The sequence below is a fragment of the Mercenaria mercenaria genome, chromosome 8, assembly GCF_021730395.1.
Source record: "Mercenaria mercenaria strain notata chromosome 8, MADL_Memer_1, whole genome shotgun sequence".
Taxonomy (NCBI): Eukaryota; Metazoa; Mollusca; class Bivalvia; order Venerida; family Veneridae; genus Mercenaria; species Mercenaria mercenaria.
The window spans coordinates 32,795,347-32,812,958 of record NC_069368.1 but is presented as its reverse complement, the minus strand read 5'-3'; the positions used below and the strand labels follow the sequence as shown (position 1 = coordinate 32,812,958).

General features: G+C 35.6%; 1 protein-coding gene across 1 annotated transcript; it reads left to right on the top strand.

Annotated features, from left to right (window-relative positions):
• Nucleotides 1-1,064: 1,064 nt before the first annotated feature.
• Nucleotides 1,065-14,104, top strand: LOC123565792 (techylectin-5A-like). Its single transcript, XM_045359581.2, has 5 exons — nucleotides 1,065-1,501; nucleotides 2,065-2,195; nucleotides 5,036-5,132; nucleotides 7,600-7,767; nucleotides 8,521-14,104. Exons 1-5 carry the CDS (start codon nucleotides 1,162-1,164, stop codon nucleotides 8,790-8,792), a joined length of 1,008 nt encoding a protein of 335 aa, XP_045215516.2. The 5' UTR covers nucleotides 1,065-1,161; the 3' UTR covers nucleotides 8,793-14,104.
• The last annotated feature ends 3,508 nt before the right edge of the window (nucleotides 14,105-17,612 follow it).

Genomic DNA, 17,612 nt, shown 5'->3' with positions numbered 1-17,612 from the left:
TGAATATAAATTAAATTTATCACAACAAAATTCCAAAATCTAGCCGAAATGTCACAACCGTGAAATTAGTGTAACGTCGACGTTATGTTTGAAAACTAAATAACGTATACGCAATAAAATTGTACTCCGAACATTGCAATGTAATTCACTGTCTGATAAATAATTTGATCGAATAAGCATCATTCGACATCTATATCAAAATATTTCTTTTAAATGTCGGAACGATATGATTAATGAAAACTGTAGCCCAAACACCCCAAGTAATCCCTGTAACGTCAAAGCGGTTTAAAACGACAATAGCGTCAGTTACGCTAATGTACGCCAACAATGAGCGTAACGTCATATACATCTCGGGGTATTTGTAATGTTGTTCAAAACCTCTGCTTCTGCTAAAGCATATACAGTGCTTTAAGGATATAGCGGATTTTAGGGTATAGACGATAGGTTGATAAATTTTATACTTAGACTTGAATTATTGTATACATTTTCATATCATTCTTTTACTGGCATGCAGACAGACATTCTGACATGCATTTTAAATGTTTGCTTTTTGTGTTATCTTTCATATGTCATCAAATGAAAATTGAAGCTATCCTTTACTTACTAAATCAGTGTGTATGTAAAAAACGTCATTGAACGAAAAGTATTTGATAGAAATTTTAAAAAACTGGATGTTTTTGAAAAGGTTATACATTATTATTCTGATTTTCAGTAAACAAATATTGGGAAGTTTGTTTAGATGTGGATTTTAAATTAGTAATGGAAAAAATGACCAAAACTATCCTGTACACCCTAAATCAGCGCATATGTAAACAATGGCATGAAGAGAAAAACACACATGAATTTCTATTAAAAGCTGAATGTTTTGAAGAATATAGCTGTTTTCTGTCCGATATACAGAAAAAAAAAATCATTTCCTTGAATTGGAATACAGAAAAAATTAGTTAGCTATCCGCTATACCCTACAGCACTGTATGAAAACAATATCGTGTAAACTGGGCTTAAGTCACATAACTGCGCAGCATAACATCGCAAATACATTTTCTGTTTAGATTTGTGCTCGTCAGAAAAACATTGTGAATATTCACGGAAACTGTTTTCAGACTACTAATCTAATTTCAGACTATTTATCTGTCAAATACAAGTTGGAATGAAAAAGCAATGGATGTCTTATTTAAGAATGGACTAACATTGTGTCTTTTGATATACTTTGTAAAATTCAGTTCCGTTTTTTGTGATGGTGTAAGTTTCAAAAAATATTTTTACAATGACAATGACTATGGAAAATGCTTACCAAATACGACCGCTTTCGAATCTAAAGCGCAAGACCCAGTTGCATGTGGCAAAATGTGTCACTTAAACAACGCTTGTGAAAGCTTTCACTACCAACCAGAGACTCATCAGTGCTTTGGATGCCGCTACAAGCGTTATGATGCTCCACCACTCAGAGATGATGAAAAAAGGACCCGTTCAATGTATTTTACGCCGGTTGAAAACTTCCGTAATTTTTTTTTCTATATTTATTTCGAAAACGTAGTATGGGCAATGCAGAAGGAGCCGTTAATTATATTTTGACTGGCAGTATGGAATCAAGGTGGTTTGTAACAGATTGGTCACCCTTTTGTTGACACCAGACAATGTCCAAGCGTTTAGTTTGTGCAAAAAACTACTACATCTATACATATTGTAATTTCAAAAAACATGCTGTCTTGATTGCTGGGGATGAAACTTTATTAGTTTGAGCCTGTGTCACACATAAATTTCAACCAATGACTGAAAGAAAGTCGGACAATGCCAGTCAATGCAAAAAGGTCGTAAAATTCTATGAAGGTTCTATATGTCATTTTTCTCCAATTCTTATTTCACACATTCTCTGCAAAAGTGTATTAAATTTATATCACAAGCAAACTCTACAAAACAAGACTTCAAATGAGTTCTTGTGCGAGAAACATAATTTGAAAGGATGGCCAATTACTGGGTTTAATGAACATACCTCGTACAACGCCAGATATTATTCAGTTTTATTTACTTTGTTCAGTTTATGTCTTCTTCTGACGTTTTCAGCCTCTGACTGTAAGGATATTCTTCAGAACAACATACACGCTAAGACTGGAGTGCATGAAATTAAGCTGTGGAAATCCAGAAAAACGCTGAATGTCTTCTGCGATATGGACACGGCAGGTGGGGGTTGGACGGTAAGTAACCTTGCTGTATGGACACGACAAGAGTTGGTTGGACGGTTAGTAACCTTACTTTATTGACAGGGCAGATGGGGGTTGGACGGTAAGTAAACTTGCTTATGGACACTGCAGGTGGAGAATGGACGGTAAGAAACCGTACTTTATGTACACGGCCGGTGGGGGTTGGACGTTACGTAACCCTACTTGATGGACACGGCAGGTCAGGGTTGGACGGTAAGTAACCTTGCTTTGTGGACACGATAGGTGGGGGTTGAACGGTACTTGACTTTGCTTTATGGACCCGACAGATGGGAGTTGGACGGTAAGTAGCCTTACTTTACGGAAACAGCAGGTGAAGGTTGGACGGTAAGTAACCTTGCTTTACGGACATGGCAGGTGGGGGTTGGACGGTAAGTAACCTTACTTTATGGACACAGCAGGCGGGGGTTATACAGTACGTAACTTTACTTTATGGACACGGTCGGTGTTGAATGTAAGTACATTTGTAACTTTGCTTTTTGGACAAGGAAAGTGGGGGTCGGACGGTAAGTTACTTTGCTTTATAGACACTGCAGGTGGAACACAACATATGGGGGTTGGACGGTACGTAACCTTTCTTTACGGACACGGCAGGTGGGGGTTGAACAGTGCGTAACACGGCAAGTTAAGGTTGGACGGTGCCTAACTTTGCTTTATGGACAAGGCAGGTGGAGGTTGAGCTGTAAGTAACCTTGTTTAATGAAAACGGCAGGTGGGGGTAAGACGGTACGTAACCTTGCTTTTTGGACACGGCAGTTTGGGGTTGGACGGTAAGTAACCTTGCTTAATGGACATGTAAGTTGAGCACGAACGGTAAGTAACTTCGCTTTATGGACACAGCAGGCGGAGGTTGGGCAGTACGTAACCTTGCCTCATGGACACTGCGTGTGGAACTTGAACGGTACGTAATCCTTTATTGATGGACACGGCAGGTCGGGTTGGATTGTTAGTAATCTTGCTTTATGGACACGACAGGTGGGGGTTGGACGGCACGTAACTTTGCCTTATGGACACGACAGGTGGGAGTTGGACGGTAAGTAGCCTTACTTTACGGACACAGCAAGTGGAGGTTGGACGGTAAGTAAACTTGCTTTACGGACACGGCAGGTGGGGCTGGACGGTAAGTAACCTTACTTTATTGACATGGCTTATCGGGATTAGACGGTAAGTAACCTTACTTTATGGACACGGCAGATGGGGTGGGACAGTACGTAACTTTGCTTTATGGACACGGCAGGCGGAAGTTGGGCGGTGCGTAACCTTGCTTTAGGGACACTGCAGGTGGGGGTTGGACGGTACGTAACCTTGCTTTATTTACACGGCATGTAGGGGTTGGACGGTACGTAACTTTGCTTTATGGACACGGCAGGCGGAAGTTGGGCGGTACGTAACCATACTTTATGGACACTTCAGTTGGGGATTGGACGGTACGTAACCTTGCTTTATGGTCACGGAAGGTGGGATTGGACAGTACGTAACCTTGCTTTATGAACACGACAGGTGGGTGTTGGACGGTACGTAACCTTGCTTTATGGTCACGGCAGGCGGAAGTTTGGCGGTACGTAACCTTGCTTTATGGGCACTTCAGTTGGGGATTGGACGGTACGTAACCTTGCTTTATGACCACGGAAGGTGGGATTGGACGGTACGTAACCTTGCTTTATGAACACGACAGGTGGGTGTTGGACGGTACGTAACCTTGCTTTATGGTCACGGCAGGCGGAAGTTTGGCGGTACGTAACCTTGCTTTATGGGCACGGCAGGTGGAAGTTCGACGGTACGTAACCTTGCTTTATGGCAGGTGGTGGACGGCCGGTACGTAACCTTGCTTATGATTCCTAAAGATAATTACTAAAGGGTTATTATTAAAGTGCATCAAGCACATGCTAGAAATTACGCCTTCATGCGTTCTCTACTCTCTTTTATTATGGTGATTATTATTATTACTTTACAGTTATATAAAAATAACGATATAAAATATTAAGAACGGATTCTATAGTAAAGATAATCCACGTTTAAAACGGTTTAAAACGGGGGAATTAATTACATTTTCGAGAGTTGAAAATCTCCGTATGTGAATTACCTTGCATGAGATCCGCCAGTACCACGTGTTGGGGAAACCTCATGCGTAATATTTTCAAATCGCTTAATTTTAGATTTGATTAAGGAAAGAATTAATAGACAATGAAATACAAAACTCCGATTAAATCCCCATGTGGTTTTGTTCCTAAATCATGTGAAAACCCCATGCAAATAACACCACGGGAGAGAGAAAACAAAAACTCCCACGGAAGGACAGACTTTGAAATCGTTTTTGATATTTATAAAAGGAAACGACCAATTACTTCTTTTCGAGACAATTACTATTGTTAGATATTAAGAAATAAATGAATGTCCAAAACAAAGGTGACTGAGCTTGCGAAAATTCCAAATATGCAAACTATAATCAAAGATACGAACCTGTATGAGTGCTTTGACGGAGTATAAGTTCAAATAAACAAAATGCAAGTATAGTCAGTGGCATATTGACCGATGACGTGCGTTATACCTTGACAGATTATCGATTCTTCTAAACATATCACGTAACATAAGTTCTTACAAGTCTTTGACAAATATATACACCATATCAATGTGTAAAGAATAATTTTACTTTGACAAGATGAATACCTTCTGGTCATGATTGTTTGCATTGCTTTCTATGATAATAGTTACAGAATTAAGCTTAAAGTTTAAAACATATATAAATCAAAGTAAAATTGATTTGTATTACTGTAGTGCATTTCAAGTAATTAACGAATACGCTTCTTTATTTGCAGGTTTTTCAGAACCGGTTCGACGGTGCAATCAATTTTAATGAGAATTTCACGGCCTATGAAACTGGATTTGGAGAATTGGAAGGTGAATTTTGGCTAGGTGCGTAGTGTTCTGCAGTTAATGCCAAAGAATATTTCTTGGCAGTTTTTTTGTGTGTCGACTTGCTTTGATTTGCAATGACATTTAAACGTTAAAAACGAAGAAATCAAATCACAAAATCAGCAGAACTGCATTTAAAAATCCATAAGTAGTACAAACGTATAGTAAATGCTATTATTATCATGTTGTCCTTGACTTTGCACTAATATGATCTTGACCTTGACCAATGACAATGACAAACAAGAACATGGTAATATATTAACTGCGTGAAACGCATCTGAACAATATGACAGTAATCTAAACAAAATTTCAGGGACGTGTAAACAATTTTACCTGGAAATGATCTAAAGCTTCAAATCAACTTTGTTTTTGTTATGTGTTTTATATTTGCATGTCACTTTGAAACATCGTTTTTAATTAGTCGATTTCAAAAATCTGACTGCTTAACAACATTTAGGAATAATAAAGATTGTATGTGTCCGTTGTTTGACATATGACTCTTGCAATTTATTAATAACGCAGCGGGTATGGGTATGTTGGCGTGTTATCTTGTTTTCTATAAAATGTAATAACGGTTAAAGGCATTCGAAGAATCTGTCACCATGGGAGGCATAAACAAATTTTAATAATTAAAAATACTTGATGGCAAAATGGCTACCGGTGCATTAAGTTTTTTCTCATGAACTAATCCAATGATACCAAATCTAATACTATTTTGCTTATTGTCGTTTCGTGCTTCCAAAGGATCTCTAGATTTGATTTTATACATGCAGCATTATCAGTTTCGTAACAAGCATAAACATGATTTGGGTTATAACTTTTTTAAGTTTACAAGTTTTTAACAGGTAGATATATCTGCTATTTGTGACACGACTCCTTTGAAGATATAACTTATGATTTATTCTAAGTATTCAATTAATCCACAAGAAATAGTTTATAAAAGGTTAAAGGATTGAGAATCTGAAATACTTATTCAGGCGTTGGGTGGTGTATATTTACGAATGAACTTGTATATTTACGAATGAACATAATATAAGAATAAACAGTGACTTAAATATCACAGAAAAAGAGAAACTATTTCAATGAGGACTACCTATCAAGGAGATTTAAATACTAAGAAAATTGACGTTAGCGCAGCGTACTCATTCCTCCGCTTTTTTAATTAAAACGGCGATTCAATCTATGTCATTTTAAAGCATACAAGCTCACCTTTGCTAAGGGATCCATAACTTTGTTGATCAGATACTTTATTATATGCCTATTTAAATTCTGTAAAAATCGGCTTGTCTTTCACAATTAAATATGAACAGACAGACAAAACTTCCGTATTGTACCTTTTAAATTCCGTATTGTACCTTCCATATTGTATGCTGCCGGATTATTTCCATTATTAAGCACGACCTGACACAGTTCTTTAAATAGCGCACATAAAAACTTCACTAAGTTCCATTTAATATCGATAAACATTGAAGATTTCGTTCTAAAACAAAACAAGAATCAAAATGATAAAGGTATATAATAAAAGGGTCATTATAACAGTAGCTGGATCTGGAACTTTTTCGGCTCTCGTGGATTTTGCAAGGTCGGATCACACTCGGCGCTTGCGCGCCTCGTGAGATCCGATCTGGCAAAATCCACACGAGCAGAATACTGCATCCCAGATCAAGCTACTGTTATAATAACCCTATTATATTGCATTAGAATCGCCCGAGAGGTACAATAATACACAATGTATCAATGTACAATTTGAGTGTGTATTTTACACGGTAACCATATACAAATTACAAGCTTTACATGTATTTTTGTATCGCTCGAGTGACTTTTGACCCATCCGGTATGTCATACAGAGCTTAGTTCATTTTCCTTACATACCGTGGAATCTCTACCTGAGCAAATTGAACATAATGCCGAACAATCCCCATAAATTCAATTATTGTGGGAAACGTTAACCCTAATTATGTATTATCAAACCTTTAAAAGTTTATATACGGTATTTCGCAATGAATGCTGATATCTATATCTTCTTAAGTTAACAAAACTATTATAATTATAAACAAATAACTTTATACAATTATCGACTTTTTCATAGGTTGATATCAGGATTTATCAACCCGAAAAGAGTTATATTCACCGAGCCGGAGGCGAGGTGAATATAACTTTTTGAGGGTTGATAAATCTTGATATCAACCTATGAAAAATGCTATAATTGTTTTATTACATGAATAAATGTAGAGTCAGTCTTGTTATTACAATTGTAACTTTAATAAAGAAATAAGGAATAAATTTAGACTAAATCAGGTTGATATTGGTTTTCCAAGCACCTACTTTGATCTATTTTTATTTTCGTACTATTAATAACCCAAGATAAGTTGATATGATATGTACTCATTACTTTTCGAACGGTTTTCAGCCAATCATAGAAACAATAGAATACAGTCATGTAATAAAGTCGTATATATCTGTCTAGGCTTGAGGTATGTACAGGAAATTGCTGATCAAAGTGCAACTGAGATACGGCTGGACCTTTCTGACGGTTTCGGTAGAGAGGGCTATGAAGCGTTCCAAGACTTCCGTCTTTCTGAAACATTTTTGTACACACTCCACATTCGGAAAGAGTCACGCAGCTTCTCCGGAGGTACAATTAAATTAAACGTATTTTAAAAGCTTTAGCTTATATCTAAACTTATATAAATGCAGACAGTGGTATAAAACAAAGACCAAATAGGATCAGCTATATTCAACGAGCCATACAATTTTTGTATGGCGTTTTAAATTTGTATTCTGCGGAATTGTCTTTTAAAATTACCACATAAATGGTCGTGGTCTGCAGCTGTGCTGTGTCTGTATTAAATATATTAATGATTTTATTTTATTTCAAGGTTCCCAATACCCGGTACGTGAAAAGCGTTTTCATGTACGTCATATATTTCTTCAATAATGATTTAATTGCAACCCTTTTCATGCAGTTTGTGGAAACAATAGTTGTTTATGAAAGGAAAATTGGAATTGTCTCTATTTAGAGACTTTCAGTTTTTAGTTTTAGACCATTTTTGTCACAATTGAACCTTCTTCTTTCAATTTTAACTTATTTCTTGATGTATTGGCATAAGCATTTTAGAGTAAGTAGTAAGTTTGTAAGAATATAAGCAACATCACTACGTACATTGTTTTCAAACATGTCATGTGCACTCAATACCTCCAGGGCAAAACTTTATTTAACCATAGAACTGACACTTTTTAAAAAGCATCTAGGAAAAAGTAACAGATCTTCTGTTACCATCCCTAGAAACCTTCTAAATGGTGTATATATTTTTTTCCCTGGAGCCTGTCAGTTGCGGCCACAATTCACGAAAATGCCTGATCAAAACAGTGGTTGATTAAATTTCAGGAAGGGAACAATTTGAAGAAGCTTCTACAGGCTTTGCTAGTAACAATGGCTATTACTTTGCTGCTAGGGACAGGCTTAAGTATCAATACTGTGTTGACGGAGCTGAAAGCGGCTGGTGGCATGTTGCAGATGGCTGTGGCGGGGTAGACCTGAACGCTCATTACCTCAACCCAGGTACACCATTGAATGAATCTACGCAAGGGTTTAAGCATTTCGGATTTGCAGGCAGATACTCTTTGAGAGCATCCAAAATGATGATACGGAGAAATTAAACACAACGCACCTCCTGACGTATTTGAAGTTTGAAAAAAAAAGAAACCAAAAAAGAATATTTAAATCATTGAAACGGATGAATGAATACGTTCAAAATTTAACTTGTTAGATTCGATACTGATATTTCAAGCTGTTAAGGACAAGCCGTATGTTTTATCGTTAATTCTAACACTGTCCGTTCATTTTCCTATTAAACCAAAAACAAAAAAGGATGAAAACAGTGAATTATTATACAACAATTCAAACAGTGAATTATTATACTTGTACTATTGTACTTTAAAGTGCTTTATATCGTGTTAGAATCGAAATAATATATCTTATTTAGTGATTTGCTCTATCGTTCAGATGCGTATTATAATATCACTCGGGCTGCGCCCTCGTGATATAATTCCTTCGAATCTGAACTCCAAACAATGATTTATTCAGCGACAAATCACTAAATGAGATACATTATTTCTTAATCAATAGTATCAGTTTTATGTTTTAGAGATATTTAGTAATACGTATTTACTTGAATTGTGAAAAGGCCATTTTGACTTTATGTCTCGCCGTATAGCTTCATTTTAAAAAAAATAATGTTTCTCTTCTAGATCCACCTGCACTGAAACTCCGGTGAGCAATATAGGGGCATCGTTTGCATGACTCCTTTGTTTAAATTCCTTTTAATATTAAGAGATGCTTTAAATTAATTCACATTTCGAGGTAATTGTGTATGCAGCTTGGTAGCAATGCAGAGGGATGCAAAGATTAGTATGTGAAGTAAAAGCTGTACTGTATTCATGCTAAATGAAAATGTTACACTCAAAAAGTTTTTTTGATTGAGTTAAGATGACGTCATATATGACGCCATGTAAATTTGTGAAAACATACAACATTTTATCATTATAACTACAGTATACTGATATCTAACAGTAGCACTGCTGTGTGCACTAAAATGTGATTTCGCTTCCAACTTTGGGACTCATATCGTACAATTACTGTCTGTATGAAATAAGGTAATAACAGATTAAAAGTCCATGTAGTCAGGAAAAAAAGATGACACTTAAGAGAAGCAACTGATATAAAATATGTAAACATGTTTAGATTGTGATTCTGTTGTAGCTTGACTCATTTTGGTATAATTTTTAGGTGCCCTTTTCACGGTCATGTTTCGTGAATTTCTATGTTGCGGCAATTCAAACAACTAAATCCCAAAGAAGAAGAAAAGACAAAAGTTTTATAATTTGTATCCTTCCAATTCAAAATTCAAAAAATCATGTCTTCATAAAATAACCACTTTTGCTGAAACCACAAACCATAGAATTGCTTGACAATTATCATGATTATAGAAGCTTATTTAAGGCTCTTTCTTTTATAATGCCATTTGAAAATGACGAGCACCCTTATAATTAAATATTGTGTGATTTTATACACATCAATTTCTATGGTTTAAATAAATTTCTATTCCAAATGTAAAACTGTTACTTTGTAGAACGATAAATTAAGATTAAATCTTACTGTTCAATAAAAGATATTAGCTAAATAATCCACAAGAAATTATAGCTTTGAAATGAAATAGAGAATAAGAAAATCTTAAGTCCTGACTGAGTTTTCTTAGCACTAAATACTTTATATAAATATAGACTCCGGTCACCATATCTATAAAAATACTTCAGTCAAATCACTCGTTTCAAGGACTATTTCAGCAAAATACACGTGAAATCGAGGATTGTTCTACGTTTATTTGTCAGTTATCTAATTTGTAAGACAATGACCATTCTCCCATCTGCGTTTCTACATCTGGTGTGTTTTGTTGTTTTTGTTGTTATCGTGTTGTCAGCTCACCTGAGCCAAAGGCTCAAAGTAAGCTTTTGTGACCGCTTGATGTCCGTCGTCAGTTGTGCGTCGTCCGTTCGTCAACAACTTCTAAAAAAATCTTCATCAAAACCACTGGGCAGATTTACATCAAACTTCACTGGAATGATTCTTTGCTAGATTTCTTTTAAAATTGCCCAAAGAATTAAAACCCATTCAGAAATGTGTTTGCCATGACAACCGAAAAAAAAAAATCTTTAAAAACCTTCTTTTCAGAAACAATTAGCCAAATTTCAACAATATTTTGTAGAAATGATCTCTAGGTGACCCTCTACCAAAATTGCTTAAGCCGTTCTTTTTCAGTAAAAACATGGCAACAAGAAGGCGGGGATTATTTTCCTTCAATGGCTATATTGTGAATTTCAAAAATTTTCTTCTTCAAAACCACTGGGCAGATTTACACCAAACTTCACAGAAATGTTCCTTGGATGGCCCCCTTTCAAAATTGCCCAAACAATTAAAACCTATTCAGAACTCTGGTTGCCATGGCAAACGAAATGAAAATCTTTAAAAATCCGCTTCTCAGAAACTGTTAGCCGGATTTCAAAAATATTTTGTAGAAATGATATTAGATGACTTTCTACCAAAATTGCTTTAACCATTCTATTTCGTTAAAGATTTGGCCGCCTGGGCGTGGGGCTTACTTTCCCAATGTAACTATATATTGCAAGTTTCAAAAATCTTCTTCTTTGAAACCTAGAGGTTAGATATTTGATAGGTGGCATTTTCTAGTGGACTTTTACCAATATTGTTCAAGTTATGATCCCAGGGTCAATATTGGTCCCGCCCAGTGGTCCCTTGAATTACATAGAGTTTTATAGGAAAAACATAAAACATGATCTTTTCTGAAAACGAGAGGCACAGAGCTTAGATATTGTACATGTGGCAGTATGTAGTGGTCCTTTACTAAGATTGCTCAAATCATGACCCAAGTTCCATTTTTTGGCCTTCCCCAGGGTAACTTAGTTTTTATACGAGTTATATAGAAAGCAATACTTCAAAATTTATCTGATCATATTTCTTAGACTCTTTAATTATAATTACACGATGACCCTAAGTAATTAGGGGCCACTTGACTGTGACCTTGATCAACTGACCTATATTTTTTTTTATGATATAGCCTTGAAATTTGGATGACATATACAGTTTTGCACAACGATCTTAAAACTGAAATTCAGTTACCATGAATGTGACCTACTGACCTATATTCTTAATATTTTAGCATCAGTTTGCCATTAAAAAATGTAGCTCAGGTGAGTGATCCAGGGTCATCATGACTCTCTTGTATTTTTATAAGGTTTGAGAGGTTGGATGAAGTTCTGCGAGAGACGTTTAGCTAATAATTGGACTTCTGTATTATTTCATATATATAATGCGAATCAATTCATGAACGAACTTCGTATCACTACAAAAAATTAGTGTGAGTGTGTGGGGGTTGAGGGAGGGGGTGGAGGCGGAGTGTTTGCGTGCATGTGTGTGTGTGTGTGCGTGTGTGTGTGTGTTTGTGTGTGTGTGTGTGTGTGTGTGTGTGTGTTGCAGATGTTGATTGATGTTGGTGAAACGTCTGTTGCATTATAACACATTTATTATATTGTATTGGAAACTGCAAAAGGTCTAAAACGTGCGTCGGGTGAGAGCATTTATTCTAAATAGGTCATCATTTGAATCCAAGATGGAAGACGTTCACGAAGTGATGGTTGACATTTTCGGGGAGGGTTAAAATGTAAAATAAAATCTTTGGCACAACTTGACTTTGAACAAAAGCTCCTAGACATCAACGTGCAAAATAAATTATATATATCGCATCCTTGTTAGAAGTATTCTTATAACAAGGCAAAATAAAAAATGAGTTATAATACAAAGACACACATACATTTCAAAACGAAAAAAAAAAAAAGAAAAAGAAAAAAAAAACTATAAAAGAATAAAAAAGAAAAAAAGCTATTTTACATTACGTATCTTACGTCTTTTAACTGGTTCCATCGCATAATTGTACCCATAAAGTATAGGATGTTGTAGACTTGTAGAACATCTGTAGGAATAACAACCGTTAGGGTAGTGATATAGCAGTGCTCTAAAAACAGTCTTGGAAACATAATAATTGCCCGAAGTCGGAATGATCTTGGCCAGAATTTTTCACTATTGATCGGGAAACCATCCAAAAAGTGGTTTTATAACATGACATCAAAAAATACTGTTCTAGGACGTTTTTTTGTAGATGTTGGCGTATTAGCCAAGTAAACATATGCTGATTATTGACCAATCATAGAGCACAAGCTTTGAACCGATGAACTATATGTGATATCCTGTATTAACATGATTGTTTCATTGATAAGTTATTTTTTCTGTTTGTCCATTTGTCTGCTTACATATGATCATGTATATAACACTATGAAAATATACCGAATTTAGAAACATTTTGAAAAATATTCTAATCTATGGACTTATATTTGATAGAAATATTCAGTTTTATAGATATATGTACATTGTATATGTCCATCATCTCTTATTGAAACAATAGTTCTTAAAATAAAAAAGGTAATAACGGTTTCAATATCTAATTTAATCGAAATGACAACCGGTTTGTATCCATGACAATTTTAAACAAAAATGTTCGAGTTTACTACAATATTATGTTAGCATCATTTTGGTATTTTCTTATTTTTGAATAAGTTATTTTGTGTATTCAGTTTTGTATGGTTTTTTTTGTATGTTTAAGGTTTATTGCAATGTACCGTAATGATATGGGAAAACATGATTTACAAGTGTTTTAAGGTGGTACCACAATTAGAATTTCTGTCGAATAAAAAAAACAACAAAAAAGCCCATGATATTTAGCTGAATCCAAAAGGAATCACTCGACTTAATAGTTTGCTTTATCCATCAGAAAGGATGCCTTTAGATCGAGGCTTGGTACCCCTATAACCAACAGTAAACTAAAACAATAAAGATTCTAACGTGACCTTAACCCTTATCATGCTAGACACGATTGATTCTCTGCCTTTGCGACCAGTGTAGATCATGATCAGCCTGCACATTCATGCAGTCTGATCAAGATCTGCACTGTTCGCCATTTAGTCAGTATCTTTTTTGGTAAGCACCCCTTTTAACAGTTAATAGTACTGTCCAAATTGAAAGATGGACATGTTCATTCACGAAATTTAGAAGGGTAAGGATTAATGAGCTCAGCCAGACAATTTCAAGTACAACTATTTAACTGTTTGGAATTTATTTTAATGATATACATATCAGTGGCCTACAAACATATCTACAAAAACAAAACAATGCATGTGAAGTCACGTAAGGATTCATGTTGTTCCAATTTATTCACAATACTTTTTATCGCTCTTGATTTTTAAGCCTGCATAAAATTATTATATTTTGATTAAACTATCTATTTAGGACTCTGTTCTGTTGTTAAGCTTTATTTGTAGTAAAAATAAATTACGCAAAACTGTCTCATGGTTTCTTGTGTCTGTTTACCAATGACTTTAATACAATAGTTCATGATAATAATTTTGTCTATTACATTTCTTGCTAAAGCAAATCCAAACACTATTTGCCCAGCGCAGTGGATTCGACCTTTTGCATCGGAAAATAAGTCATAAAAGTCTTCAACGACTGTGGGCATATTAAATATAGCCATCTTTACAAGAATATGGCATGAAGTTCTTTTAAATTGATACTTTAAAAATTGGCATGAACGTCCAACAATAATAGTGTGCTTAGAACAAACAATATCTGTTTGAGTAATTTGTCTAGAGCTCTCGACATGTGTCGAGATAGGATGTCGCGCGCTTGACCTTAACCTTGACCTGGCTCACTGATCAACAATTCAGTAGAAGTCATCTACTGTCCATGTGCAATGTTCACGACATGCTTGAAGGTCATAGGCAAATGCAGTCTTCAGTTATTTAGCGGAAATAATATTGCTAACAGAAAGACGTATGTACAGACGACCTGTGTAATCACAAAATACGTCCCTTCAAGTGTAAAAAAGAACTCCCGTTTCCAATAAATCTTTATTCAAGTAGAAGTGTGAATTTATATGCTTTGTCTTGCCACAGCAGAAAGAAATGACCCGGATTTTAACCTAGAGCTGCCATGTCCGAAAGTATTTCCTGTGCGTCTTGTCATTATGGAAGCTATTTGGTGGTAGTTTGAGGGATAGAAAAAAACATACAGCGCAGTAACGAAGTGGTAATACGGCACAGTTATCTGTCCCTCGTTGCCCAACTAAAGGAAGTGAATCCGAGAGAAAAGTAGTCCCTTATTTCGTGATAGATTTTATTGAACATAGACATCCTGAGGTTCTGAAGGTAATCAAATTTTATAGAATTGATGTAAATGAAGAGAAATGAGCTCAGCTATTTCAGTAAAATCTGTAATGTACTTGCTTTCAATTAAACTAATAGACTAAGTAATAAAGATTTTGAATCAAAAAATGTTGGGTTTTTTTCGCTTGTATATCTACTGAAAAGTGTCAAAATGCAGTGTTAAACAAACATTTCACAAGAATATCCGAACTTTTTTGTACAATCCAACAACTTCAATGTATTAAATCCCCACCAACATCAACAAAAATCTTTTCAAAAAGATTTATCTTGTTTTTCTGCTATGGAGTGTCCCCTAAATGTGGCCACGCGGAACCATTACAATCATTATGATTCCACAGACTAAATATGCTGTAGATCCATCAAGCGGTTCAAGGCTTTCTAATTTTGGCTTTAACTAACCCTAAAAATCCAAGTGCCCCCATTTGAACACACAGTTGGAAGTGAACCTAACACTGATGCACATACCAAGATAAAGATCCACCCAGCGATTCACCAGATCGAAAGAGTACTGTAAAGGTTTTATAGCTCTAGCGACCCCTAGAAGGGGCCAAACAACCCATTTATATAAATTTAGTAGAAGAGATTACAATTATGCTACAGGTCGATTTTGATGAAGATACATCAAGCGGTTCTTGACAAGAATTCATTTAAAGATATATCAACTTTTAGCACTAATGGCCCCTGAAAGGGGTCAAGTGCCACCACCTAACAAGAAAATTAGGAGAAGACCCCTCAGTAATGCTACAGATCAAGTTTAACGAAGATCCATTGAGCGGTTTATCAGAAGGAGTCATTATAATAGGTAAGGGTAGATTTCTCGGGAGCACAGAGCACTAAAAACACAGACCCAGAGCCCCGCATTTGCATAGTAGACCCACAACAAAAAGAAGCTGTAATGGAAAAATATTTCAGACGGGTTGCTTCAAACATCCAACAAGTACAAACTAATTTATGCTAAATATAGATGGAGGGGAAGGTAATGGTAAGGGGCAAAATTGGACCGGGTGGTGGGGGGGGGGGTGGGGGTGAGAACCCGATGGGGAAAATTGAACAAGGACGCATATACAAGGGAATGCCATGTTCTTTAATAACAGTCACACTACAACGCAAACCACAATAGCGCAGACACTCATTTAAAACTTATTTATATTTTGAGCTCTTGTAATTCCTTCATTTGCAATACATGTTTATTCGAAATAAGTCACTGGGTAACCAGCTTGATGAAAGAAAACAAATAATACACTAAATATACAAATAATCGTTTTGAGACCTGTCAAAACGATCTGATATGGTAAGCATAAATTGTTTTATGTTACACTGGAACAGCTTCGAAAGAGAGTAATATCTTTTCAAATAATATTATTTGATAGTATATGGATTTGAAAATTATTTTTGACACTTCGTATAAATATATTAAATGAAAGTTTCTTAACACTTCACTTCACGTACAAAAACGTATTCCTAAATTATATGCTCATCAAATCTCTTGAACTACTATGATTTAATCCTACATTATATACTCATCAAATGTCTTGAACCACTAACTTAAAGATTTAATCCTATATTATATGTTCATTAAAGGTCTTGACCTACTTAACTAAGATTTAATCCTAAATTATATACTTATCAAACGTCTTAAACTACTACGATTTAATCCTTAATTATTTGCTCATCAGATGTCTTGAACTACAAAGATTTAATCCTAAATTATATGCTCATCAAATATCAAATGCATTGAACTACTAAGATTTAATCCTAAATTATATGCTCATCACGTGCCTCGAACTACTAAGATGTATTCCTAAATTTACATGCTCAAAACGTGTCTTAAATTACTAAGACGTACTGATAAATTAATTTCTTATCGCCTGCCTTGACTTATTAAGGCGTAATCCTTAATTATATGCTAATCATGTGTCTTGAACTACTAAGACGTATACCAGTCTTGTGCTTTAAACGTAAAACAGAAACGCAAGGAAGGCAAAAATATAACAATTCAGTATATATCCATAAAGTTTGTGAACGTCCTAATAATAATAATAAACAATGCAATATACGAGGGGTGTTCCAAAAGTAATGTCACTTGCATCGGTGGTCCTATACTGCAATGTTCTGATCATTTTAACTTGCTCTGCCCTTCTAAATACTCTCCGTCAGCCTGAATACACCTTTTGAGCCGGTCAGTCCTCTTTTGGAAGCATTATTCCTACTCTTCTATGGGAACACCCATCAGATACTGATAAACAGCAGATCCAAGGGCATTTCTCGATTTGTATCTCTTTCCAGACAGATGATATTTAAGTTTGGGAAACAGAAAATAGTCGCAGGGAGCCAGGTCTGGCGAAAACGGAGGGTGTGGAAGGACGGTAACCTCTGACTCCAAAAACTCGGTCACAATGCGTGCCTTGTGAGCGGGTGCATTATCATGCAAAAGTCGGAGGTACTTAAGTCCTGTTTTGGGGCGGCGACTTTTTTGTAGTCTTTCAATTTTCTTAGAACAACTTTTTTTTATAGAATTTTCCTATCACCGTACTGCCTTTTGGTACCGGAATTTGAATGATTGGACCCTTATGAGTGAAAAAATACATACAAAACCTTCTTCACCGTTCGGTTCGTTTGGCAATACTT